A 25,513-nucleotide genomic window follows, 5' to 3' on the forward strand; every position below is an offset into this window, starting at 1 on the left:
CCTCAGGCCCTGGTCAGACCCCAAAAAGCCCCCTTGCCACACACAGACTAATCCCTTTGAATAGAAAATGTCAGAGAGCAAAACCAGCCAGGCTCAAGAGAAACAGAATTCCTTGGAGTACAGTGAACGGTTGGAGAGCACTGTGTGCATTGGGCTCCTTTTTTTTCTTTCTCCCCAGGATCACATTTCCTGAAGTGTGCCAAGGGTGAAGAGGGGGTGTGTGTGCTCCCAGAAGACCCTAATCACCCCCAGAAAGTAAGCAGCTTCCAGCCCTCCACATCCGACTTCCTGAGGCTCAATTAGTTGGGCCTGGACAACACCACTCTAGCTGCCACTAAAACTCAGAAGCCACGTTTTCCAGACTGTCTTTATTTCTCCAAATATTTTGGGTCCAGGCCTAACTGCCATTCAACCACAGGCCTTAGAATTGAGCCTGGCATTTCATATCCTTTGCCAGTTTTCAAAATAAATCTTTCCCCTGGAGACAAATATTGGCCTCCCTTAGAAGCCTGGGCCTGGCTTAGCTGCATTTCCCTCCACTCAGACAGGAGTCCAGAAGATCAAGAACGACCACCATGTTTCACGATCCTTCACCAGGCTGGGGCCCTATCCTACCTTTCTGAGCACTGTGGTATAAGGGGGGACACCGTGGAGGGGAGGCTCCAGGGAGGCCCCCTGAAGCAGGGGTAGGGGGGCAAGGGGGCTGGCGAGAGCTGGCCTCCCCCACAACCCTGGCCTCCAGCTGGAGCTAGGAGACCTGCCATCACTTGGTTTGAACACCTCCTCCCTATTGAAATCTCTTCTCGGGCTGCCAGTAATGAGCCCCAAAGAAAGGCTTTCCTGACTCAACTTACCTCTGTGTACTTAGTCACTGATTGACAAACCCGCAAGGTGAACAACAGCCTGTTCATAAGTAACCCAGAATCAACTGTCTTGATACTTGCTAATTCGTTTATTAATTCACATACTGAGCCTCTGCCATGTATCAGGTTCCACTAGGAAAAAGAAGGTGGAGATGCCACGGGGCTGCCTTCAAGGAGCCTCCCCCCCAGGAAGGAAGAGTAAAAGAACAGATGAACAAAAGCAGTAGCATGAGAGGGAGGGATTCTGGCTTTCAGGAGAATTCCAGGATGGAGGAAATGGGGAGAGCTGGTGTTTCAAGGGAGGGATGGTGTTTGAGCTGGGCCCAAGGACAGGTGGTAGCCGAGAAGGAGAGGGCACCCCAGGGGTTCTGCATGATGTTACTGGAGCCCACAGATTGTTTTGGGTACAGGTATCCCCCACTTTTTGAAAGTTTGAGTTACACCACTTTGGTTTTGCAAAAGACCTACTACATCAGTAGCTAACTGAAAGAAATCCAAGGAGGATTTTCGCTTTTATGGAAGAAAAGGGAAAAAAAATGGTGCTTGGCCTTGGTTTTTTGTAGAGGCAGCGGGGCCCTGAGCAGGAAAGTGGCACCGACCAGCTCCTTCCCTGGAAACCACATTTAGCATGAAGCCACCAGAGCTCTGAGCTGTGTCTGTGAGCATCTGTGCTTCAGTTTGATTTATTTTGTGTGTCCACAGCAAGATGTGACCTAAGGTATCTGAAAAGCCTAAGAGAGGTGCCTTTCTGAGTGTGGGAACGCTCAAAAATTTTTTCAGATGAATTAATGATAACTTCTTCTTCACTTTGCACCATTTCTGCCCACAAAAGTTTTCAGAAGACCCTGGCTCCTGGGTGTGTGTGGGGGGGGTGGGGTGGGGGAGCCGCATGTAGATGGAGGTGGAGGATGGAAGGATGCACTTGAGTTTGGCAGGAACTACCCTCAGCATTTCCCCCACTTTGCCATTTCCTGTGTTGTTCCTGACTATCCCATATGCCAAGGACACATAGCATCCCCGGGCCTCCCTCCTGAGGGTCCTTGGAACCCCGCATTGGGGTGACCCCACGTCCAACCTCATTAAAGGTGCCCCTGGGGGAGGTATGAGTGTAGGGCATGGGTGAGTGAAACCTCAGGAGTGGGGAGTCAGGGGTGGCTCAGAAATGGTGTGGCCTTTGACGCCTGGCAAGTGCAAGCAAAGAGGTTTCCAGAGGACAGTGACCAGGTCTTAGGGAGACAGAGGGGGTGGGGGCATCAGTTAGGCAGCCCTTGAAGAAAGGAGCCCAGCAGGTGTGATAGGCCAGGGCTCCACCTAGGTAGGTGGCTTGGATTTTTCCACTCTTCGTGTTTAGTTGGTCCTCTGGGAATACGAGCACCTCAGATTGCTGCCCTGTCCATATACTAAAGAATGCAGGAGCAGAAGCAAACTGTGGGGAGCCACTGGCCGGGGAGCTTGCTTTTCTGTGACAGCAACAGCAGTCACACTGGGTAATTGTGCAATTCCAGGTGACAGATTCAATCTGCTTCCCTGTCTTTACCTTTTTCAGTGACAGCTCTCTAAGTGACCATTAAAAAAAATGAACTCAATTAAGTCTTCCCAGTAGAGCAGCTGCCTTAGAGTCTGCAAAACTTAAATTGGTAGCAAAAAGTTGGAGTTTCTGTGGGAATGGCATTGTTGCCAAGGAAGCCAAATCTTGCATGTTGCAGAATGGAGGCCATAGAGAGGAAGGAAGGGGAGAGGGAGTCTATTTTCTTGGCCTCAACCAGCACCAATCTGTCCTGACTCAGCCATTTTTCTAATCATGTCTAAATCAGAAAAAAAATTTTTTTTAATTAAAAAAAAAGACTCCTCTGCTATCCAAACCCAGACCCACAGAGATTGCTTTCAGGGTTGAGAAGTTGGCCCTGCTGCAGACGCAAAGTGCAGTCGTGCACAGAAACATCCTCACATGCGCTGTGCACTGCTGTGCAGGCCACGGAGCCAAACACAGTGCTCTTTCACCATGTGGAGGACTTACAGCCCAGCCCTGAGCAGGAACAAAGATGCAGAACGGAGTTTTCCATTCTCTGCAGTCAAGTACGTATAATCAACTACAGGAAGATATAAAAGAAAAAAGACCAAGGCAACAGGAAAGAAATGAACGCTCGTTTTTAGGATTTTCCAGAAGACAAAGAGATCATACCCAAAGCTATATCAAGGTAGAATCAGAAATGATCATTTTGACCTGTGAGTCTCGGAAAAAAAAAAAAAAAAAAAGTCCACGGAATTTAAGGACAGGAGTAAAAGGATAAAGACATTCATTCAGTCTGGGAAACTAAGGTACAAAAAGGAGTAGCTGAAAGACATCTAATGTCTCTCAGGACTCAAGGACTACCATGATTTTTCAGAAAAACACTTGTGTTTTTATGTTATAGACACTCTACATGACAGTAATGTCATCGATTGGGCTTCCCTCTTTGAACTGGCTGCTAGGGAGCTCAGAAGCACATTTGTGTTCCATGTCACGTTGTAGTGTGTTACCTTCAGGGCTGACAATGTCCTCGATGCACAGTCACTGAGAGGGACAGGGGCAGGGGGTGGGGTGGAGGGAGGGACTTGATTGTGACTGTTTTTGTTGACCAAAATCTTAAGAAGAAATTTTTCTTGATGGATTGATTACCTGCAGAAGGTAAAATGACTTTATGTTCCTGTCATTGACACTGTGGAGGAGGAGTCATTGCAAAGTTTCTAATGAACCAGGCATAATCAATGAAGATTAGTTTGATAGCACCTGTCATTAATAATTAAAGCGGAACGAGACAATGTTGATGGCCCCGATATTTAGTGGGTCAACGCTAATCTTTTCAGAATCTTGTTTTTTTACGTCCTATTTCTCTTCCTTCTGGTTTCTTTGTTGAAAAACAAACCAAACCAAAACAAAACACTTCCTCCTTCAAATATTCAAAAAATCACCCCAAATTTCCTTTTTTTTTGTAAATAATTATATATTTTTTAAAACTTTTCAAGTAATTGTCAATCACTAGGCATTCTTCCTTTCTGTTCCAGTGGCTTCTGCCCTGCTTCTTAAGCCATACAGTTACCTGAGTAGCCCCTGTTAACTCACTGACTTCATTCTGGGTCACACAAATGTGTGTTTGTGTGTTGTATAATCACGTGAGACACACAAAAGCAACATGGTATGAGGTAGTTTATAAAATGGTGTGCAATCAGAACGTGACTGGCTCTCGGAAGACACATAATTCAGCAGGCTTCCTGCAGGAGAGCAGGTCCTTGGACGCTTGGTGTGTGTGTGGGGGTGTTGGGAGGTCAGGGAGGAGGTGACGAGGCCCCATCACTCGGCCTTGTGAGTGGGCCACCCCCAGCTCGCCAGCACCTCTGTCCTCATTCTCCTATCACCTCCTCACCTTCGTGATCTAAGTTTCAGGGGCCCTGTATGTCTCATTCCCCAGCCTCTGTTTCACATTTGTCTTGTGACTCTGGCACCCCGGTTCCACATTGCAGCATAGTGCTAGGTCTTAGGACCAAAGCAGACTCAAGGCAGGAATTTTCTAGCCACGCTGCTGTTTCTGGATGAGACCTAAGGGGAGGCTGGCTAGCGAGGTGGGGGCAGAAGCAGATTAACAGTGCAGTTAAAGAATCTTAAGCATCAGGGCTTCTCATTCTCGGGGGTTTCTCCTGAGTCCTTACACCTATTTTATATTTGTAATCACATATTCTTTTCTTTAAGAGAGACCCCACCAAATTTTATAATTGTCAGAGTCCCGTAAAACCCGTATCTGCCTCTGATTCTGGGGTATATTTTTTGCTCCCTAATAAAAGCAGGAGACAAACCAGAAGAAGCCACACCCCTTCCTTTCTGCTTTGGGGTGACCTGAAGGGGTGTGATGGTTGGGGCTGCAGCAGTCATCTTGTGACCCTGAGGGGAAAGCCAAAAGAACTGCAGGAGAGCTGACCGGGGGGCCTGATATGATTGATATGATTGAGCAGCTGGATGAACCAACCCAAGAACTGTCTATCTCCAGACTTCTAGTTATGTGAGCTAATAAACCTTTACTACTTAGGGCACATTTATTCAAGTGGTGTATGACTTACAACCGAGAGTATCTTGCTGATACCCCCAGGTCCCCATCACTGTGCTTTAATCACTCAGTGGAGCACCGTGCGTCTCCTTGCTGGATGTGCTGCTGCCAAGATGCTTACCTTGCAGAAAGCACTCAGAGCTAGAGCAGCTTTCCTGGTGCCCACCTACCCTACCGGAGGGTTCAGGGCTCCTCCCACTGGAATGGAGATGGCACCTCATTAGTTGTGCGGTGTCTCTGGCTTTGGCACTCTTCCCACCCAAGACTACTTTCCCATAAATTACTCCAAATCACCTCACTCGCCCTCCCCACCATGAACCAGCCTCTCAGTACACTTGATTTCAGCTAAATATGAGAAAGGAAACACTAGATGCCCATCATCATGCTAAGAAATGAGTGACAGGTAACTAGACTGACCCTTATCATCTCTTCGCTTTGAAAAACTCACAGTAATTCCACTAGAATTTCCTGAACTGAAAAAGTTTTAAAACGTAAGCCCTTCTGAATGACTTGGGGAAAGTTGGCTTTAGGGAATAAAGTCGTATAGGCACCTACCCAGGTGACGCAGTCGACTGCACGTGTGTTCAAAGGAAGCTGTGAGCAAATCACTGTATATGAAAACGCTGTGAGCCTGGAATAATCTCACTCCAGGCAACCCCCAAACAGTGTGATAAAGTGAAGAAAGAAGCATGCGGAGGCAGAAGGACCTTCTTGGAAACTTATAGTCACACAGTGTGGAAGCCAAAGTCCAATGATAAGATGGGCCCCGCTTGGCCTCAGGACTGTGCAGGCTGACAGCTCTGACCGGGTCTGTTCTGTTTCCTGAGTGACCAGATGCCCCTCTTTGAGAGCACACAGGAATGACTCGGTCCTCCTCAGGGCCTGGATTTCACGTCAGGGAACTCCCATTTTTCCACACCTAGGTCCCTAGACTTCCACTCAGTTGTCTGATCCATATTTCTGTTGATCACCTGCCCTCTCTCTTGGGAATCATGCGAGCTCTAGGCCTTAGACCTCATTGGCATCAACCAGAGACCCCCATGTGCCAACACCTGCCATTCTCTGGTCTGTCTGCAAGCTCCTTGCAAACTCACATCTATGATAACCCGTGTCCTCTCCACAAACGTATTCTAGACAGGCCTTAACCACGGGTCCCCTGAAGGCCTGCCCTCCTATGCTGGCCGGGGATCAGAAAAGTGGATCCAAGAGCCCAGCCCCGGGAGCCTGCAGTCCAAGCGAGGTAGGAGCTGCTGGAGTCATTCGTGTGTGCGAGGCAACGAGGGTTTGGACCTCAAACGCAAGATGATCTCCTCTGTAAAACCAAGTTGGCTAACTGGGGAACCTGGATCTCTGGAGTTGCATTTGCCAAACATTTCTCTAAAAGGTGAAAGCAGAGCTGAGCCTCTCCTTGATTTTCACTGCCCTAGAGCGATTGCTTTGGTTCACAGTAATTGTTCCACTTTAAACTGAATAGGTTACATTGTAAGCCTGGGTAATTGAGTTAAGGGCAGTTTGTTAAAATATAGAGACGGTGGAGCCATAAAGTCTAAGGTCTACGGTTTGTGTCTACAGAGTCACCTGACCACGTCTTTTGAGTCTCTAAAAGTGGAAGGAATGCAACGGAGGATACCTAAGTGAAAACAAAATCTTTTAAGGGCAAAAGCCAAATAATTATTTATCCTGGGCTGTTTGATAGAATTGGTCTAATGAACATATTTGTCATAATTTTATGATTACCTCAGTTATGAACCATCCTTCATCAGCCACTAAAGTCAAAGGAGAGACAAATTTCCCTTTCTTGTAATAGAATCTGCTTGGTATGGCTTCTTTCTCGTAGACAGTCATGTGTTCCACTGTTCTCAATTTGTTGTACACCTGCGAAGAGAACAAGAGTGATCGGTTTTGCCTTCTCTTTCTTAACTATATGTGAATATTTGTTGGACCCGGAGGAGAGAGAGAACTTTACAGACCAAAGAGAGAAAGTTAGTGAAACACCTGATAGGTTTGACTCCATTAACATGAGAACCTTCCATATGTCTCAGAGAACAAGGTGGCTTCATCTCTGGGGACTGAAGATCCACATACCCCATGACCTAACAAGTTAGCCCCTAGGAATCTAGCGAGAACCCTTCACACTGGTGCACCAGGAGGCATAGAGGGATCTATACTGCAGCCTGGAACAGCCCAGCAGCAGTGAAAGGAAAAAATAACCTGTGTGGTTCTGGGGTGGGATACTACACAGCAATGAAGATGGACCAATTACAGAGCTACGGATCTCTGGGACCTCAGTTTGAGAAAAACAAATAAAGCAAGTTGTGGGAGAATACAGACAGGATGATTATTATTATGTGAAGTTCAAATAACTATAAAACTAAAGAACATATATGGTAAAACTATAAGGAGAATTATGGAGATGGTAACTTATAATTTAAGAGAGTAGCTTCCAACCTCTTAGATAGCTACTGAACAGAGGTGTCCCTTTTTACTTTACAATATTTTATAATAATTCGTCTACTCAGTAGTTAATAGACAAGATTACGAAAGCTTATCTATGTCAAAAACACTATAGTAAAATTAAAAGGCAAATGAGGAATGGGTCCGCCTGATGTTAAATGCCACTAAGATCAAAGAAGAGGGTTTGTCCTTTGACTTGACCTAGAGCCCATCTTACCTATACCTGAGTCTTAAAAGTACTAGTCATTGTCTGCCATTCATTACACTATCTTCATGATGAGGGTGTAAACTCCGCACAGATTTCCAATATTTAGCGGCAGCTTAAATATTTATGGCTGACATTAAAATCAACTGGCTGATGTTGACTTGTTGGCCCTTCGCCAAATCAGGCACATATTCCTGGGTAGAACTGAATCTAAAATTGAGTTTTTCAACTCAAATCTGGAGAATAATTAGCCTTCAGGCTGTTTAATAGAGAGTTTCTGACGACCCCATGAGTTATGATTCCCATAGTTCTAAAGGAAAGTAGGATGCATTTGCAGAAAGATTTTGGATACGTGAAAAATCTGATGACACATACCAGGTCTCACAAACTGTTGTGTCCCTCACATGACAAACTGTCACCCAAACACAGCCCCCACTCTTGAATAATCCACCAACTGCTTCAGACAACTGCCTGGCTTGAACCTCGCGCTGAAAGAAGCTCTTCCCAGCTCGTAAGCTGCTGATGCTCAAGCATTCTGGAGGCGGCACGTCCCTGAGCGCCAAGTCGGAGATACAGATGGTCTTCCTTGCCAAGAAAACAGAACTTCTTTGCAAGAAGCCATTTTCTGTGGGACCTGCCAATGTGTAGAGTATTCCTCCTGGCTCCGAACTGAAGAATTTCACCTCCGCTTCCTGACCATGGAACTTGAGAAAAAGGAGCGTCCCCAGGAAATGGGGCAAGACTGGGGAGGAGTGGCATTATTGGCAACTGTGTCTCTCAATCCCCAAACAGACAGATCTTAGACTTTTATATGGGAGTGGACAGGAGGAGGCTAAAAGGCCCAGTGGAGAGGACCCCCCGCCCCCTGCACGCAGTGTCCATCAATACCAACAAGCATCCATCAACCACATTGTTGCCATGAGGATAGATGGAGGCGCCAGGCCCACCCTAGGCCTATTCTTGGCACCCTGTGGTTGGCCCCTCCACTGGCAGCTGTCTGAGCCTCTCCCAAGGAAGAGACTCATGTCCTGGTCTGGAGCATGAAGTTCTCTCTGGGAGTGGGCAGGAGCCCCAGAGCTTACCCTGGAACATGATGAGGCAACATGGGGCAAAGCAGCTGGCCAAAGGCCCTGCTCCTTCCTCATTTTCTCATCATGATTTACCAAGTGTTACAGATAATTATGGTTTGGAGAGAAGAGTAAATAGAAGTCTAGCCATCTCAGGGTGCTGAGTTCCTGGAAGGCAGTGACTATAGGGAGCAGTCTCTTGGGGACGCCCCCCGTCGATGGTGATCATTGTAATAAGTGGCATGTAGGTCATCCTTGAGGTGGGCCCATGTGTGTGCTAGCTTCTGTGTGCTCTCTAGCAGCCCAGGAGGGTGGCTATGATGGCATGGGTCCATGCCCCCTGCATGGACCCAAGAGAAGCAAGGGGCCGGGTCAGGGAGCTATGAGTTCCGAGTCTGTGATCAGGGTGGGATCTGCACCCAAGCAGCGTGGCTCCTTAGATAAGGAGCTGACCCATGGCACATGTGGCCTCAGCCTTTGTTCATTCATCACTTTCTATCTCCAGTTCCCTGATGGGAACAGATCAGAAGGGCAGCTTTGTTCCGGAGAAAGAGCATTCTCTGTACGCATCCGATATCCCCCCTAGTTTTGCCTGAGAATTGCCGCATTTGGGCCAATAATAAAATAAAATAGCCCTACCAAAGGGCTAAGAGCTCTACATGCCAAGCACCGCACATCCTTTATCTCCATTTAATTTCCACTAACATCCATGCAGTAGATACCATCATGCCTGTTTCAGAGAAGAGAAGACAGACACAGGAGGATGAGCAACTTGGCAGAGGTCAAGTGAGCAGCAAAATAGGCCATCTGCCCCCAGAGGCCCAGCTCCTGGCCAGCACTAAAACCACAGAGCCAAGGTCAGCTTCCTTCTTCACCCCCATTCCCCCTTCCCCCCATCGTGGTGCTTCTTGCCTCAGAGTGTTTCCCAGGGGCTGGCCAGAGGCTCACAACAGGTCCTCGGTCCTTCACTTGCTGCAGGTCACTCAGGCTGATGTACTGGGTCAGCTCGATCACTTTGTCCATCCAGAAAATGTCAGTCATTCCATGATCTGAGAAGATGATGACATTGAGGTGGTCCTGCAGCTCCCGCTCCTGTGGGAGGACAGAGGTCGTCAGGACGGCGCCCGGACCAAGACGTGCTTACTCTGGAAAGTCTCATAAAGAAGTGTTGTCAACCGTAAGTTATAGGGGAAAGGATCCTTTCTCAATCCTAGACTGAATCATCTACTTTTCTGCCCTGATGAGACCAGTTCAAAATCACCGCAGAAGCACTTTGAGGAGGGCAATGTGAAAGCACGCTCCGCTTTCTGGTAGAGCCAGAAATCGCCCCTCCTGGGCTTTATTTAGCCTTTCCAGCCACTTTCTTGGTTTTCATTTGCTTCGGCTCTTTCTGCAAACTTGTGTGGTAATATGGGAACTGTCATATACCCATTTTACAGATTGGAAAACAAAGGCCAGGGAGGTTTTACCCTATCTGGGGTCATCCAGCACCAGGCACAGAACCCAGGTCTGGTTTGCATGCCCACCTGAGCCTGGTTAACAGACTTACTGAAGTTATTTGGTGAAGACCTGGGCCATCTCGCCAGCTAGGCCAGGCAGTGATGCAGATCTGGCCATTTCAACCCTGCTGGCCTGCCTGTAAAACAAGGGCATCCCTTGGTGTCTGAAGAGGCCTTGCGTGAAGAAACCAGGCCCATCGCAGCCCGCCGCTGGCCTGGCCAGCTAACGACAGCAAGAAGGAAGGTGTTGGGGGGTATGGCAGTCAGGGAAACGGGAAGGAAGTAACGAGAGGGAAGAGCAGCCTGGTGGGCTTTGCTTTTAGTTACCTGGATCCACTTGGTCATGTACTTCAGGACGGTGTCCACGGCCCTCAGGGCGTCCTTCCTCTGAGGCGAGGAGGGGCCGTAGTGGTGGCCTTCCACGTCGATGCGCTCGTGGTATATGGCCGCCAGGTCGGCCCGGCCGCTCCTGGAAGGAGCAGGTGGAGAGACCAAGTCGAGGGAGGCCTCGCCGGCTCTCTCCCCCTCACTCAGCGGTCCTCTGTGGAGGCCCCGGCGCCCCCAGACCCCTGGCCCGCGGGCCAGACAAAGCTGCCGCCTTAAAACGGACACAGGACAACTGCGTGGAGACGGCCCAGCCCTGAGGGCCCCACTCATGCATGTGGCCCTTATTAATAGACACTATTATTAAGAGACACTTACTCTATGAGGACATTTATTCCATGAAGGGCCAGCTCCAGTGTGGACGGAGTCAATCCTAACAGTGACCACACTTCCACGCGGCCCAGGGAGACCCTGGTTCTGGAAGATCTGTCTTTCTCGGCCACGGTGCTGATAGTGACAACGGCAGAGTACTAACCACCCGAGCCCTTGACACTGGATGAAGAATGCTCAGGAACTAGTGATCTGGACTGGAGTGAGGCCTAAGGCGTCGGGGAGGGGAGGCCAGTGCCGAGGAATGCACCTCCCTCCTTCGCACAGTGCTTGCCCCCATCCCTCCCCCACCCCCAGCCCAAGCTCTCCCCACAACTGCTCCCAAAGCCCCAGAAGGGAACAATGATCATCATGATGACGATGCTAATGATGAGAGCAGTAAGGGTCAGAAGGTGAAGCAATGCAAAAGAAATTCAAGCTAATTCTTTTGTTTGGACTTTACAAGGGCTAATAATTAATACTCGTGCTGCCTTGCCTTATTTCTCTTGAACAGCTGTATTTTAAATGCACACATACACAAATGAGATGGCATGGTGTCTCCTGATGTGGCCGCCCCAACACTTGGAACATGAGCAATAAAAGACTATGTGTGCTCAGGGTGCCTGGGTGGCTCGGCTGTAGAGTGTCTGCTTTTGGCTCAGGTCGTGATCCTGGGGTCCTGGGTTCCCCTGCATGGAGCCTGGTTCTCTCTCTGCCTGTGTCTCTGCCTCTCTCTGTGTCTCTCATGAATAAATAAATAAAATCTTTAAAAAAAAGAATGTGTGTCCTCAGAGCCTGCTGTGCCTCGTGTCTTGCAATCCACGGAGGAGGAGAAAATCTCCTCTCCATTGTTCAGAGAGTGGGGTTTGCATTACCAGAGCTAAAACCAGCTCCTCCTCATCCTCCAGGTCTCAGGGGGAGATGTTGCCCCTTCCACGAAGTAATGCTCTTTCACGCTCAGCTGTAGTGGCCTGTTGAGGTTCTGTCCCCTCCTCTAAACCCTGAAGTTCTTTCAGAGGATGGCCATTCATCCTCCACTGTAGCTCAGCTGTAGCTTTTTGTATTTGGCATACAGCAGGAGCTCTATGACGGTCAGTTGAAAGTATACTAATGGTGCTCAATAAATGACATCGGGTCAAGCATGATATTGAAGGTTTTTCATTCATTATTTAATCCTCACAGCAACCCTATAAGATAGGAACACACTGAGCAGAGAGCTCAATATGGTTGTCCGCACCACACAGCTGTCGAGAGATGGAGCCAGGACTCAAGCCCACGATGGGCTGACTCCAAAACCCTGACCACAACCACTAAGAAAGACCTCAGTGGCCCACACCAACGGGGCAGCATTTTGCTTAACCTTCTTGTGGGAATGGTCCTTATTCTCTGTTAAGAATCTCACCCTTCTTGACGGATAATGCTCCATGCCTGGGGGTTGGGCATGCCTGGAATGCAGAATACCGGAACCACCGTGCAAAGGGTCCCTATAGAAAAGCATTTGTACATTTTGCAGATGGGGAAACAGATCAGAAAGGATTCTAGGACTTACTCAAGGCCTCACAGAGACATACCTAGTCCTGACGTCATGAATCTCCAAGGTGAGAACATTTCTACGAGCCTTGGCTTTTGAAAGTTCAAATCTCCTCCATTGACTACACTGGGGAACAGTTTTCAGAAGATATTCCAAAGCCTGGAATCTTCCTTCGTTATGGTCATACTTGCGAAGAGGGCTTGCCCTTTAATGACGCCGTGATGTTCTTCTGTGCACCCTAAAGGGCATTTCTTTTATAGTTTCGAAAGCACATTGGTTTCAAGTTAAGCGAAATTGCTAGTCAAGTGTTTTCTCTTGTTTAGAACAAAACAGGCCCTTCGCTAACAAATACCATTAACCACCCTCCTCCACAGTGGAGACTGGGTTAGGTGTTTCTCACAAGTGATATTATCATTATTCATCCTCACTAATGTGTGAATGACTAATCCATCTATAGACAGCAGAGGACAAAAAGTCACTCCAGGGTCCCACAAGCCTGTGGGTGGTGGGTGAAAGTTCTCGCTAGGTAATGACATTTTCGTACACATCCCTAAAATTTTTTGAGGCCCATGTTCATTACACTGATAAACTAATGAACATAATGGAACCTTCCATAAAATCATTCCCTCAGATAAGTCTTAGCCTTTAGCTGCTTTATGCACTTGCATCTGTAGCTTCCCAGGTGTGCAAATTCACGCAGCATATCCTGTGTTCAAGGGTGCACGTTTCTGGGTAGGGCTTGCACGGAACGAAAACTTCACCAAAGGGTTGACTGTTGCATTAAGGCTCAAGGCAATGCTTGTAGGTCACTGCACTGTAGGCAGCTACTCGGCTGGTTTCTTTCAGGTTCTTCACCATGTTCACAGATCCCTGTGCGATCAAGAAGCCAGTATCACAGATTTACCCGACGACTTTCTTTCAAGGAGCTGTCAACCCCAGGTGAGAGGAACACTGGATTTGGGATGCTGGCGATTCAGGGATTTATGCACATACTTTTGGAAAAGACTTCTAGGTTGGAGTTTCATCGATTCATTAGGAACGCGAGTCTTCAAGGGCTGAGAGCTCTCGCCTGCTTGGAGTTTAGCAGACAGATTCTTGGTCGCCAGCTGTTTTCCACATGGATCTGGTCTCCATCACAGGTCAGCTCATTTGTAATGGGGCGGTTGGGTGAGGAGCGATGGGTGGAAATGCCTGCAGACCTGTTGTTGGCCATTTATAATTTATAGCTTTAGGGGTCCAGGAACTGAGCCAAAAGGACATGTGGCTGTGGGCCAGTACTTAAGAGCTGCAAGGAGCCCCCAGCCCTAGGGTTTCAGAGATACCCAGGTCCCCCATCATCTTAGGTCCCCCTATCATCTTAGGACGCTGTCCAGGTCTCTTTTCAGTGTAAAAGTCCATAACCTCACATACATTTTCCTTGCTGAAATGAGTTGGAAAGAGAAGACTTAGGGAGAGAGAAATGGGGGGCAATTCAAAGGGATGGTTGAAGTTATCAACTGTTAAGAAAAGTGATCCAACACTTAGAAATCAGGCCCAACAAACAGCTGCCTGTCATTCCTGCGTCCTACAAGAGCAGTGTCTAATAAACCTGCTTACGGGTCACCAGACTTTATGACCGGCTCGAGCCCGGGCTGTGTAAACTTAGCTGTGAACCTGTAGGAAATGAGTCAGATGAAGGCTATTTTTGCCTGATGGAGAAAGCAGTCCCAAGGATCATGGTCTGGTTGTCCTCTAAGTCTTGAAGCATTTCTACATCGCACCATAATCGTATGCCATCGTCCTGCATCATTTTTTTCCTTCGCAGGTGTGTTTCTCATATTCTCCACTTAGCCAGCCTGGTCATCCCCCGATTCCCTCAGCAGTAAAGTAATTTGAACTTTGGCATAATTCTCATGTACCTATGTATTGAGTACATGACAGAAGCTTAATTTTGAAAATTATACTTTGATAGGGCACTGGAATTAGACAGATCTGGGTTCAAAGATGTGAATCTCGCTATACTGGAGACCTGGAGGTCTCAGAAGAACAGCAGAAATATCTGGAAGCCTCAGTTTGTCATGTGAAAAACCTCCACTGAGGACTACGCTGCGTATTAAGTGAGCTGATGTTTGTAACGTGCTTGACACACAGCAAAAGGGGGCAAAGGGAAGGAGATGCCTTCCATTTCGCTCTTCCTTCCAGATGCCCCTGGATGGCTTTTGCCTTTGTACTGAGCCCCTTCCCTCATAGTCCCCAGGGAAGATGGACAAAGGCCAGGGCATTTGAGCCAGCTGCTCCGTGGCCTGTGGAAAGAACCATCTCGTCATCCGTCCACTCCTTTATAGGCACCAGGAGTCACTGAGGTTCTGGGATCCTAAAGGAATTCCTTGGGAGCTGTTTTCTGTAGCCTGGACCTTAACAATGGACAGCAGCTGTGTCCTCTGCTCTCATGACCCAGTTGTTATTTGACCAACCCTTCTGAGAGGCTGCATCAGGCAGTCTGCTGGAGTAGCCTCCTGGCCCCTCCAGGCAGGCAGGGCTGCATGTGGCTGTCGCCGCTCACGTGGCTGCTGCCCCTGCACCCTATGACCCCAGATGAGCTACTCATGCCCCTTTTCCCGCCTGCCCCACAGGGGTGACTTGCAAAGGACCCATCTGCTACATCCTCTCCATCTGATTCAGTTTCAAGGCACCTTCAAGGTATGGGTGTAGACCAGGAGAGCTGTGAAGTTGACTCTGAAGTGTTCAGGCACCTCTCACTCAGAACTGGGCTCCGACTCCACCACCTACTAGTTGTGTGCGACCTGAGGCAGGGTACTTAACTCTGGGAGAGTCGGTGGCCTCTTTGAAAGAGGGGGAGAATGACATCTGTGTAATTCGGTAGGTGTAAGAGAAAAGTAGGTCAGTGCAATAGCACCTTTGACACAATGCTAGCAGATGGGTGTTGAAGACATGAATTCTCTTCCCCTTCTTTCCTCTGTGCTAGAGGTTGTCTAAGTGCTAAGGTAGCATCAGCTGTGGATAAGAGTTGGGTCAATAAAGCTTTATGAGCCCTGGATAGCAAAGCCCAGATCAAACATGGAAGTTGGATTAGCTCTTCCCACAGAACGGTGCAGCTTCTTGGCTGAGCTGGGTCCTTTGCTGAAATACTCTCCCTCGGTCAATCTGAACTGGCTTCTGTAAAAGCATGTCTATCCTGTACCCCCTTCTCTCTGTCTCTCAGACTAATAGCAGAGTGGACAAAGACACTCTAAATGTAGCACTGATATGGAGAAATGTGTGTGTGTGTGTGTGTGTGTGTACACACATGCACCTGCATGCTCGTGTTTGCACATTTGTGTGAACTCTAAGCACTCTTCAAATTATAAACAGAAACGTGAGATAGATCTGAGCAGAAACCAAGAGGTAAGCTATGGAGTCTAACACTTGCTCCTTCTTTTGGAGGCGTCTGATAGAAAGATAAATAATTAATACATCTTTGCCTAAATACATGGACCAGGAGAATTCACAATTCCTTGGAGTCACATTCTTACATGAACAAGCTATTACATGCAAAGTGGCCTTGATTGTTCCAGACTGGGCAACTGTTGGCCCACAAATGTCCATCTTTTTTCTACTTTGTAAGAAGGTAATGAGACATATTCTAGAAATGCATAGGTTAGGGCTGTCTGCCTGGCTCAGTTGGTTAAGTATCTGATTCTTGGTTTTGGCTTATGTCATGATCTCAGGGTTGTGAGATCAAGCCCCGTGTTGGGCTCTGCACTGTGTGTGTGGAGCCTGCTTAAGATTCTCTCCCTCCTTCTCCCTTGGCCTTTCCCCCTCTAAATTACTTAATTACTTATTTAATTAAAAATGCATAGGTTGGGCAACCCCAGTGGCTCAGCGGTTTAGTGCCACCTTCAGTCCAGGGCGTGATCCTGGAGACCTGGGATCAGGTCTCCCTGCCTGAGCCTGCTCCTCCCTCTGCCTGTGTCTCTGCCTCTCTTTCTCTCTCATGAATAAATAAATAAAATATTTTTAAAAGTATATTTAAAAAATTAAAAATTAAAAAATGCATAGGTTCATTAAAGGAAGTGCCTTCTTTTTCTTTGCAAGAGAGCCTAAATCATCTTACCGCCTTCCACAGGCAATAAGTATCATCTGGCCTATTACATTTCTTCTCTTTTTTCTCTCTCTCCAATTTTAAGCCCTGACTAGTTTTAGAGATGGTGGATCTCCATCTTTCCAACCACTATTCACGGGGGCTGTTTCTGGTGGTCCTGTTAACTTTGACAGTATGAAGACCCCACAAGACAATTGTACTGACCTGACTCCATCCTGCCCAGGCTCTTGCTGCCCAACTCCAGAAGCATTGTTCACATGATAGATATGTGAATGCTACCCCCCTGGAGCTCAGGGCCATTTATGGATACTGCAATGCGAATGGTGTCAATTGAGCAATGTGGTAGCACCCGATCACATCGGATAGAGGCCTAGCTCAGGGCCACTTTCCTGGGACGCCAATTCTTTGTAGCCTTTTCTGTCTAGGGGAGCCCAATGCCTTTGCTAAACACACACACATATACACACACACACAAAGATACACACATAAACACACGACCACCCCCACTACCATCTTCCCCTTTTCTAAGTGCTGAGCTCTAAGGTAGATATTATTCCCTCATGTCCTTTAGCTTTGTCATGTTGCTTGAAAATGGAAAAACAAAAACTTCTCGAGAAACAGAGAAATAGGAATAGGAACTTCTCTGGGAAACAAAGCCTAGCACTTCTTCCTCCGGCGATCTGATGTGCCTTAGGACAAGGAAGTCATTTTGGACGGACCAGCCTGCAGGCCCAGGTTAACCTGAGCCTCTCGTGACAGTGACTCTCCACCTGTTGAATCACTGGGTTGTATACAGTAAGGGACCATTCAGATGTCAAGGCAAGATGAATGCAAAAAGGATTATACTCCCCAATAGAGTGTTGGGTTATCTGGAAGTATTTGTATGACAACTATATTCTAAATATTCATATTTCACATGGCAACAGGCTGTCGGGGTGGCTAGCATTTTGGATATGTTGCAAACAGCATTGTATAGACACAGAGCTATTCCTCAGTTCTAGCTCTGCTCATCTGCTGTGTGCATAGTGCTCCTCTGCTTTGCACGAACTAGTTTGCAACACGATATTGCAGTTCATCATGTGTGTGGTTTGCCAGCACTTGTGGGCAAGGAAAAGCAAGCAGAGTAGGTAGGAGGCAGGATCATATAACACACATGATTTACAAACCATATGTTGAAGAATATTTATTCAATAGTTAATAATATTTATTTAAAGTTCATTCCAGACCCTATCCCTTCCCTCTTCCCTCCAGAAAAAAATAAAAACTAAACTTTTAAGTTTTTAGTATTTCAAACCTATTTCCTCTCCAATCCGTCAGAGCTTGAACCTTCCTATTCCTCAAACCCTCATCTTGGTAGGTCTCATGGAAGAGGAATTATTCTAAGAACTGAAGAAGGGAGGGATATTGTTTTCTCCTTGTACAGTCCTGTGGGGGTGATTGCTGTTCCCTGTGATGTTTGGGGTGGTGATGGCAAGAATGGGATTCATAATTGGTGAACCCTATATCTGGGGCAATCTTAGCTACAAGCCAATTCATGTGGTTACTGCTGGCGAGTTGGACACAGTGCCTACAATACACCAGCTCTTGGGAGTCTGCCCAAATTGAAAGCAGGCTCTTTCTCCTGGGAGGAATAATGGTCCCTCCCTGGTCTGCACACTGATTACTATGGGCCATCTGCCTTGATCCCATCCAGGAGACCCATGCGGCAGCCAAGATAACTGCAAATCCAGCATCATCTTGGAAATGTGAGAGCCCCAACATCTTTAGCCTCTTGGTGCTGATTACTCAGGTCGACCTCACCTGGTCTCCCATCTTGACTTCACATCTGGTGACTTCTGAGATTGACTTGAGGCTTTTGCCTGACCTTGCCTGTTGATCAGTTTCTCTGACAGACTCTCATGTACTATTTCAGACAACATTAATGATTTCTGCATTCTTAAAATGCTGTGTCATTGTTCTATGTGGGAGGAAGAAAAGGTTCTATGTTCTAACATGCTAATGTGTCTCATCCTTTACCAAGAAGAGGGTAAATAGGCAGTTTTTTCAAATTGACTTCACCACAGTTTCCCCTCACTTTTTGCCAAATAATAACATTTTCTGAAATACAAGCATTCACTAAATCTTACAGAGATGTTGACATTCATATTGCTTCTCTATTGTCCATCAACATAAAGAAGAAAGTCTCAAAACCATGGGGACGTTCTTGCTCTCAATTCAACATTTACAAAGAGTGCCCCTACGTGAAATGACTCAGTCACAATTATTCTCTGGTAGCAGTTAACAGTCATCATGCAAAAGATTCATCACATCTCTGAGATATTATTCCACCTGCACCATGCCTTCTTAATTCACTTTAGCATTTGCTATTGGTCCTGGAAACAATGGAGAACAATGGCATGGCTAAAACTTTGGGACACTTACTTGAGGGAGTCAAGAGCATCGCTGACTGCATTGGCAAAATTGATATCCGTTGGGACGTTTTTATATTCTAGGCAGTAAGTAGGTCTGACACCAAGAATCTCAACCTCACAGCCTAAGAAGAAAAAAGATGGGAAATGGTTACTTTCTTCAATAATTAAGGTAAGTTTTTGTACTTATTTCAGGAAGCAAACACCATTAGTCAAAATAAAATCTTTGTTCATTTTCATGAACTAGAACTTATTGCTGTCAGGTGGCGTATTTTCACCGTAGTTTTGTTTAACTGAAGCAGAAGTTCACAATGTTGTTCTTGTGTGACACTGGCATCCCATGACAAGGACTAGCAAAAATTGGTTAATGTTTGTCTTTCCCAATTTGAAGCAAAATTAATTCATACACAGAAAGGTCTCAATCAAATTTTTTTCTCGTTGATTTTTCATAACTGCTAAGTCTTTTAGTGTGTCTTTGTCTACTCTAAATTCAAGTATTAGGTAGTATCTGATTTATCCTGGAACAACAAAATGAATATTTCAGTAATCTAACTGAACTTAGAAATACTGCACTAAATTAGCAATCCTAAAAATCACTGAATTAAAGCAAGGATTCTGAGACATGACCTTGGCTCTCCCAAAATGAAGTAAAAGAATTTTTTAAAAGATTTTATTTATTTATTGTAGAGATAGAGAGCATGTGAGCAGGGGGGAAAGTAGAGGATGAGGGGCAAGCAAAATGTGCTGAGCACAGACCCTGACGTGAGGCTCAATCCCATGAGCCTGAGGTCATGACCTGAGCTGAAATCAAGTCAGAAGCCTAATTGATTGAGCCACCCAGGTGCCCCAAAATGAAGTAAAAGAATTAAATGCATTCAGATGTTAGGAGCTGCTATGGCCTCAGCTTCTCTGCCTCAGACCTAGACAAGTAGAAATAGTTGCTCTGAGGAAGAGACACCCAAACCTACTATCAAAATATAGGGCAGCAGAGGGATGAGCAAGTGTTAATTTAAGTTAGCTAATATTGGGATCCCTGGGTGGCACAGCGGTTTAGCGCCTGCCTTTGGCCCAGGGCACAATCCTGGAGACCTGGGATCAAATCCCATGTCGGGCTCCCAGTGCATGGAGCCTGCTTCTCCCTCTGCCTATGTCTCTGCCTCTCTCTCTCTCTCTCTCACTGTGTGCCTATCATAAAAAAAAAAAAAAGTTAGCTAATATTATTGGGCACCTACTATGAACTAATCCCTGTGTTTAGACATAGTGGGAACAAAAATATATCAGTAAGAATCTCTACCCTGGAGCATCCCAGAGTCTAGTCTAATGGGAGGAGACATTTGGGAAGAAAGTGTAATATGTGAAGTCTAAAATGAGGTGAAAACCTACTGGTATTGGAAGTCAAATGAGGGACATTTTACTTCAGGGATTATTTCTTCCTGGAAACCTTCCTTGAATCCCTAGGTTGGGCTTAGCCTTATAGACTGCATTTGGCCAATGTGTCAGGGGATAGAGGTAGGAAGGAAGGGATGTCCCAAGCAAAGAAAGTAGGAGAAGCAAAAGTTCAGAGATGAGAAACAAGGTTAGTGTGGGGAACTAAACACGAAATAAGGTTCTGGACAAGGGACGTCAAGAGATAAGATAGTGAGGATTCTTGTAAGCCTAGGGAAAATGATTTCTCAAGGTAGAGGTACATAAAGTAGACAAGTTGGGAGTGACGGGGAAAGGACTGTCCCAGTCAGGAAACACATGAACTCCACTCCTGGGTATATCTGCTTGTCCATTACAGTTCATTTATAAGAAGGTGGGCAGCCTCCAAGAATTCCTTACTCCAGCATACTATAGCAAATCTGAGTGTTCCATGGGAGAGTCCATTTCTCTGCCTGGTATCTTGGGAGAACCAGGGCTATCTAGGACAATTAATATAGGCATAGAAGGCACGTAGCTCCCCTTCCAAGGCTTGCTTGCTGAGTAAGATGATTAGGCTAGATGACCCAAGAGTAAATCCTGTCCATGAGTTCTTGAAAAAGACTCATTCTGGTAAGAAATGCCAGTGGGATCTTGACTGGTCATAGCACTTTAGATATCTGTGTTTCATCTATTGGAGGTTATTTGTGAATGTTTATTATTCTTGCAAAGCTGTTTATTCAACAATGCATGAAGGCCATTCTCCGTATCTACTCTCTGCTCAGTGTCAGCATTCAGAAGCAAATAAGACACCACTTATCTTTCAAAACTTTAATGGCTTATACAGCGTGGTGGGGTATCTGCTTCTGGCATATCTGATATGTAGGTATTATGTTTGCAAGTAATGGAATTTTGATCATGGTTTTGGCAGATCAAAGAAACTGCACACTTCTTCATACTTGCACCTTAATATCAAATGATAAGTATTTTTGTATAATAAACAAGAATTATGTTTGTTAATATTATCAATTATATATTCTTTTAATCTTTTTATTGGATTAAAATGAATCTGGATTTAACACTGGCATAGCAATGTAGTTCACCTGAGAAATTTACCCTTTCCTCAAGTTGAAGGAGGATACAAGTAACTTTTTTATTACATGTAGAATTCTATAGTAAAGATAGAACATGTGGCAAAGTAGATCCATTTTTTAATTTTTATTTTTTATTCTTAAAAATTACAATGAATTTTAACTCATTCCAGAACCATAGCAGCATGTACTGAAGGGTAGGGGTAGGACAAAAGAACTGAGAGAAATATTCCCCAAGTGCACAAACCCTTTACTGAGCACAAGGCAACAGCTCATCAAAGGCTAGGAACAGAATATCAGGGTGGAGAGGAAACTTCCAAGCTGCAGAAAGTTGAGGGCAATGCTGGAGAGAAAAAGAACTCAGTGATTCAAAAAGTAGGCAGCTTACATTTTCTATGTAAAGAACAGAGAATTCCCCATTGGACAAATTCCAAGGCCTTCACTGTTGATAAAGGAATCATCCTTATCTTCCTTCATGACATTTGAAATTAGTGGCAAAATAAATTTAACTAAAGCTTCAAAAAACCCCAGACCCAGCTTAACTACAGATTAGATTGACTTAGCCTCCACCATAAAGGACTGATATAGGAACTTTCTCAGAGAAAATATCATTTGCTACATTCTCTACTGTTCTTTGTCACATAATATTCAGCATATAATAAGAAATTATGAAATGGAAAAAAAAAAGAAATCATGAGATGTACTAAAAAGCAATAAAATATGCCTCATAATTAAGAGAAGAATATTCAACAGAATCAGATCCCCAGATGACACAAATGTTGACCAGAAAGGGTAAACATAAAAGAAATTTCTTTAAGAGATTATTAACCATTTAAAGCAAAATTTAAAACAATATATTATGGGATTTACAATATATGTGTAAGTAAAATAGATGACAATAAGAATATAAAGAATGTATAAGTGGACAAATGGCATCATAAAATTTACAAGCTCTAACTTTGTTGTGAAGTAATGTAATATTTCAGGGCAGAATATGAAAAAGTTAAGGATGCATGTTGGTATAGCTAGAGTAATCCATAGTCATAGGAAAAAACTCAATAAAATCTGAAATCAATAGAGAAAATATAGTAAAATTATAAAAGTATTCAATTAATGGAAAAGAAAACAGGAAATGAGCAACAGAAGAATAAATACAGCTAAGACAAATTAAAAAATAATACAAAGATGGTAGGCTTAAATCCAACCAATAATTACATCAAATGTAAATGAACTAAACACTTTATTTAAAAGGCAGAGATAGACTGAATAAAAAATTAAGACCCAAATATATACTATCTAAAAGAGAAAAAATTTAAAATGTAAATACATTGACTGGTTAAAAAGAGATGGAAGAAAGTTATACCATGCAACAATAAATATAAGCAGTCGGTATGGTTATACATCAAAATAGATTTTATAAAATATTGAATGGTAGTGAAGATAAGCAACTAGAACTTCTATAATTTTCTGATGAGAGAGTAAAATCATATAGCCACTTTATAAAATTGTTCGCCAGTTTCCTATAAAGTCGAATATACATTACCCAGGAACCAGCAATTTCACCCCCTAGGTATTTACACAAGAGGAATGAAAACATATATCCACAAAAAAACTTGTACAAAAAATGTTCATAGTAGCCTTTGTTATAATAACTTCAAACTAGAAATAACCCAAATATGCATAAATAGGAGAATGGAAAAACAATTTTTGATATATTTACGCTGTGAAGTACTACTCACAGTGGAAACCAGTAAACTACTGATACATGCCACACAGGGAGTGTGGCATCTTACAATGAACAAAAAAGGCAGATGCAGAAGAATATATTATGGTGTGATTCCATTTATATGAAGCCTGAGAATAGACAAAATGAATCTATAACAATATAAATCAGAACATATTTGCTTCTGGGGATGGGAATGGTTGACTGAAAGGAGGAATGACTATGGAAAAAATTTTTATCTTGGTTTGGGTGGTGGTTACAGAGGTGCATGCAATTTTGAAAATGTGCCAAACTATTCTCTTATGACCTATCCATTTTATTGTATGTAAATCATATCTCAAAAATTAAAATAATAAAACTTAATCGAATACCTTTAATATACATAACATTGTATTAAGATGTTGAATCATGATGGTATTATTCAAAGACTAATAATAATAATAACAATCTATTATCAACTGGCTACTATGTACCAGTGTTAATACACTTTATTTGGTATAAACTTTATGAATCCTGTATGCCAATAGTGCCTCCATTTTATACACAAGGAACTGAGTTATAAAATTAATGAGATTTCCCCATTGTCACAGGGCAAGTGCAAGAAAGAGTTGACATTTGAATCTGGTTTTATCTGGCTCCAAAACTTTAGGTATTAGTTTAAAATGGTATCTGGCAATTTCAGACATATGAGGACAGAAATGCCTTCCATACCATAAAAATCTACTCAAGCTTGCTGAGAAATATGTCAAAATAAAAGAATCCAAGAATGAAGATGAGGTTTTAAAATAAATAGCAGTAAACATTGAAACGTAGCTATGTGAAAGTATTTTACTGAAAAATGAAGTGCATGTTTAAAATGTTTAATATAATAATCTGGATCTAAAATTCCAAATTATTTCAACAAAAATTGGAGGAGAGTGCCATGGAAGGAAAGTAAAGCAATTTCATTGTTGTTATGGGAAAAGGATGGTTGTTTCATTCTAGACACTGATTGCAATAGACAAAGATTAGAATATTAAGATTGGAAGTTGTATATGCATAACTTCCAAATCACTAAAAGAATAAAAAGAAGCATATAAATTAATCTAATATCAAAATAGATGAAAAGTGAAAAGGATTTAAAAAGGAAATATCCAGGAAAGCACTAACATTGAAAACATAATACAAGAGAAAACCAACTATATTACTTTCAAAATAAATGTGAATGGATTAAACTCTGAAAGAATGTAAGACAAACAAAATCCAACTGTAAACTACTTTAAAAATCTACACTTGAAATAAAGTGACATAGAAAGGTTTGATATAAATGAGTGGACAAAACCCACCCCCTAAACCAAAAAGACACCTGAAAGTTAATCTCAAAAACCTAAAATAGCTACAAATCCATATTAACAGTTAAGATGTGTATGTTAGGAGATCTTAAAAGTTCTCCTCTTAAAGAATAATTTGTAAAAAAATTTTAAAAAATAATAAAATAAAAATAAATTAATTAATTAAATTAAATTAAAAAGAATAATTTGTAACTATGTGTGATGACGGATGTTAACTAGACTTATTGTGATAATCATTTCACCATATATATGTAGAAAATTATTCTGTTGGATACCTGAAATGAACATAATTTTAATATAATTTTATCTCAATAAAAAATAAAAGAGAATGGATATGATTGTTTATATACCATTAATATACACAACACATGCACAGTAGTCTTAGGAAAATAAAGTGCAAAATTGCAATCTTGGTGGAAGATTTCAATGACAGCTTAAAAAATAAAGAATAAATGATATATAAGATATAGCCATATTCAGAAGATTTTAATGTTAGTATCAATAAGCTGGATTCAATAGATATTGAAAATTTTATCTTATTATTATAGAATACTCAATATTTATCAACCCTAACAGAAAAACTTGATCGTATTCTGGTCCACAAAGAAAATCTCAGAAACATCCAAAAAGCAGAAATTTTATAGACCACCATGCAATATTATCTGACCACAGGCAATAAAATTAGGAATTAATCATAACAGCTAACTAAAAATAAATACAACTCCTTATAAATGAAAAAGAAAACCCTTATGTAACTTGATGTAAAGAGGAAATGAAACTTTCACTGACGTGCTAGATACTAACTACCCTGAAAATTCTACTTTTCAGAACTTCACCGGATGCATTTTCATTTAGGTCGGAAGCAAATCAGAAATGCTGCCATCCCTACCGCAATTTATTACTGCTATAAAATTTCTTATCAAGGCAGCTAACAAGAAATGGAAATTTAAAAATGAGTGCTGGAAACCAGAAGCCATGCCTGAAGAGTTCCTCTGCAGGAGCATTTAAAAAACTTTTTGTCTGTAACTCGTGGCAAAATACTCACATTGTTTCATGACATAGCACAGAATTTACACGCTTATGGCAG

General features: G+C 43.7%; 1 protein-coding gene across 1 annotated transcript in view; it reads right to left on the reverse strand.

Annotated features, from left to right (window-relative positions):
• Window positions 1–25,513, reverse strand: part of ENPP6 (ectonucleotide pyrophosphatase/phosphodiesterase 6) — a 116,348-nt gene that overhangs the window by 14,479 nt on the left and 76,356 nt on the right. Inside the window, exons 3-6 of the mRNA XM_041752211.1 lie at window positions 18,894–19,005; window positions 10,495–10,636; window positions 9,581–9,760; window positions 6,680–6,817 (exon numbers count right to left, since the gene is read on the reverse strand). Coding sequence (XP_041608145.1) covers window positions 6,680–6,817; window positions 9,581–9,760; window positions 10,495–10,636; window positions 18,894–19,005 — 572 coding nt within the window. The remainder of the gene's footprint in view (window positions 1–6,679; window positions 6,818–9,580; window positions 9,761–10,494; window positions 10,637–18,893; window positions 19,006–25,513) is intronic.

This window comes from Vulpes lagopus, chromosome 4, assembly GCF_018345385.1.
Source record: "Vulpes lagopus strain Blue_001 chromosome 4, ASM1834538v1, whole genome shotgun sequence".
In the NCBI taxonomy this organism is placed as follows: Eukaryota; Metazoa; Chordata; class Mammalia; order Carnivora; family Canidae; genus Vulpes; species Vulpes lagopus.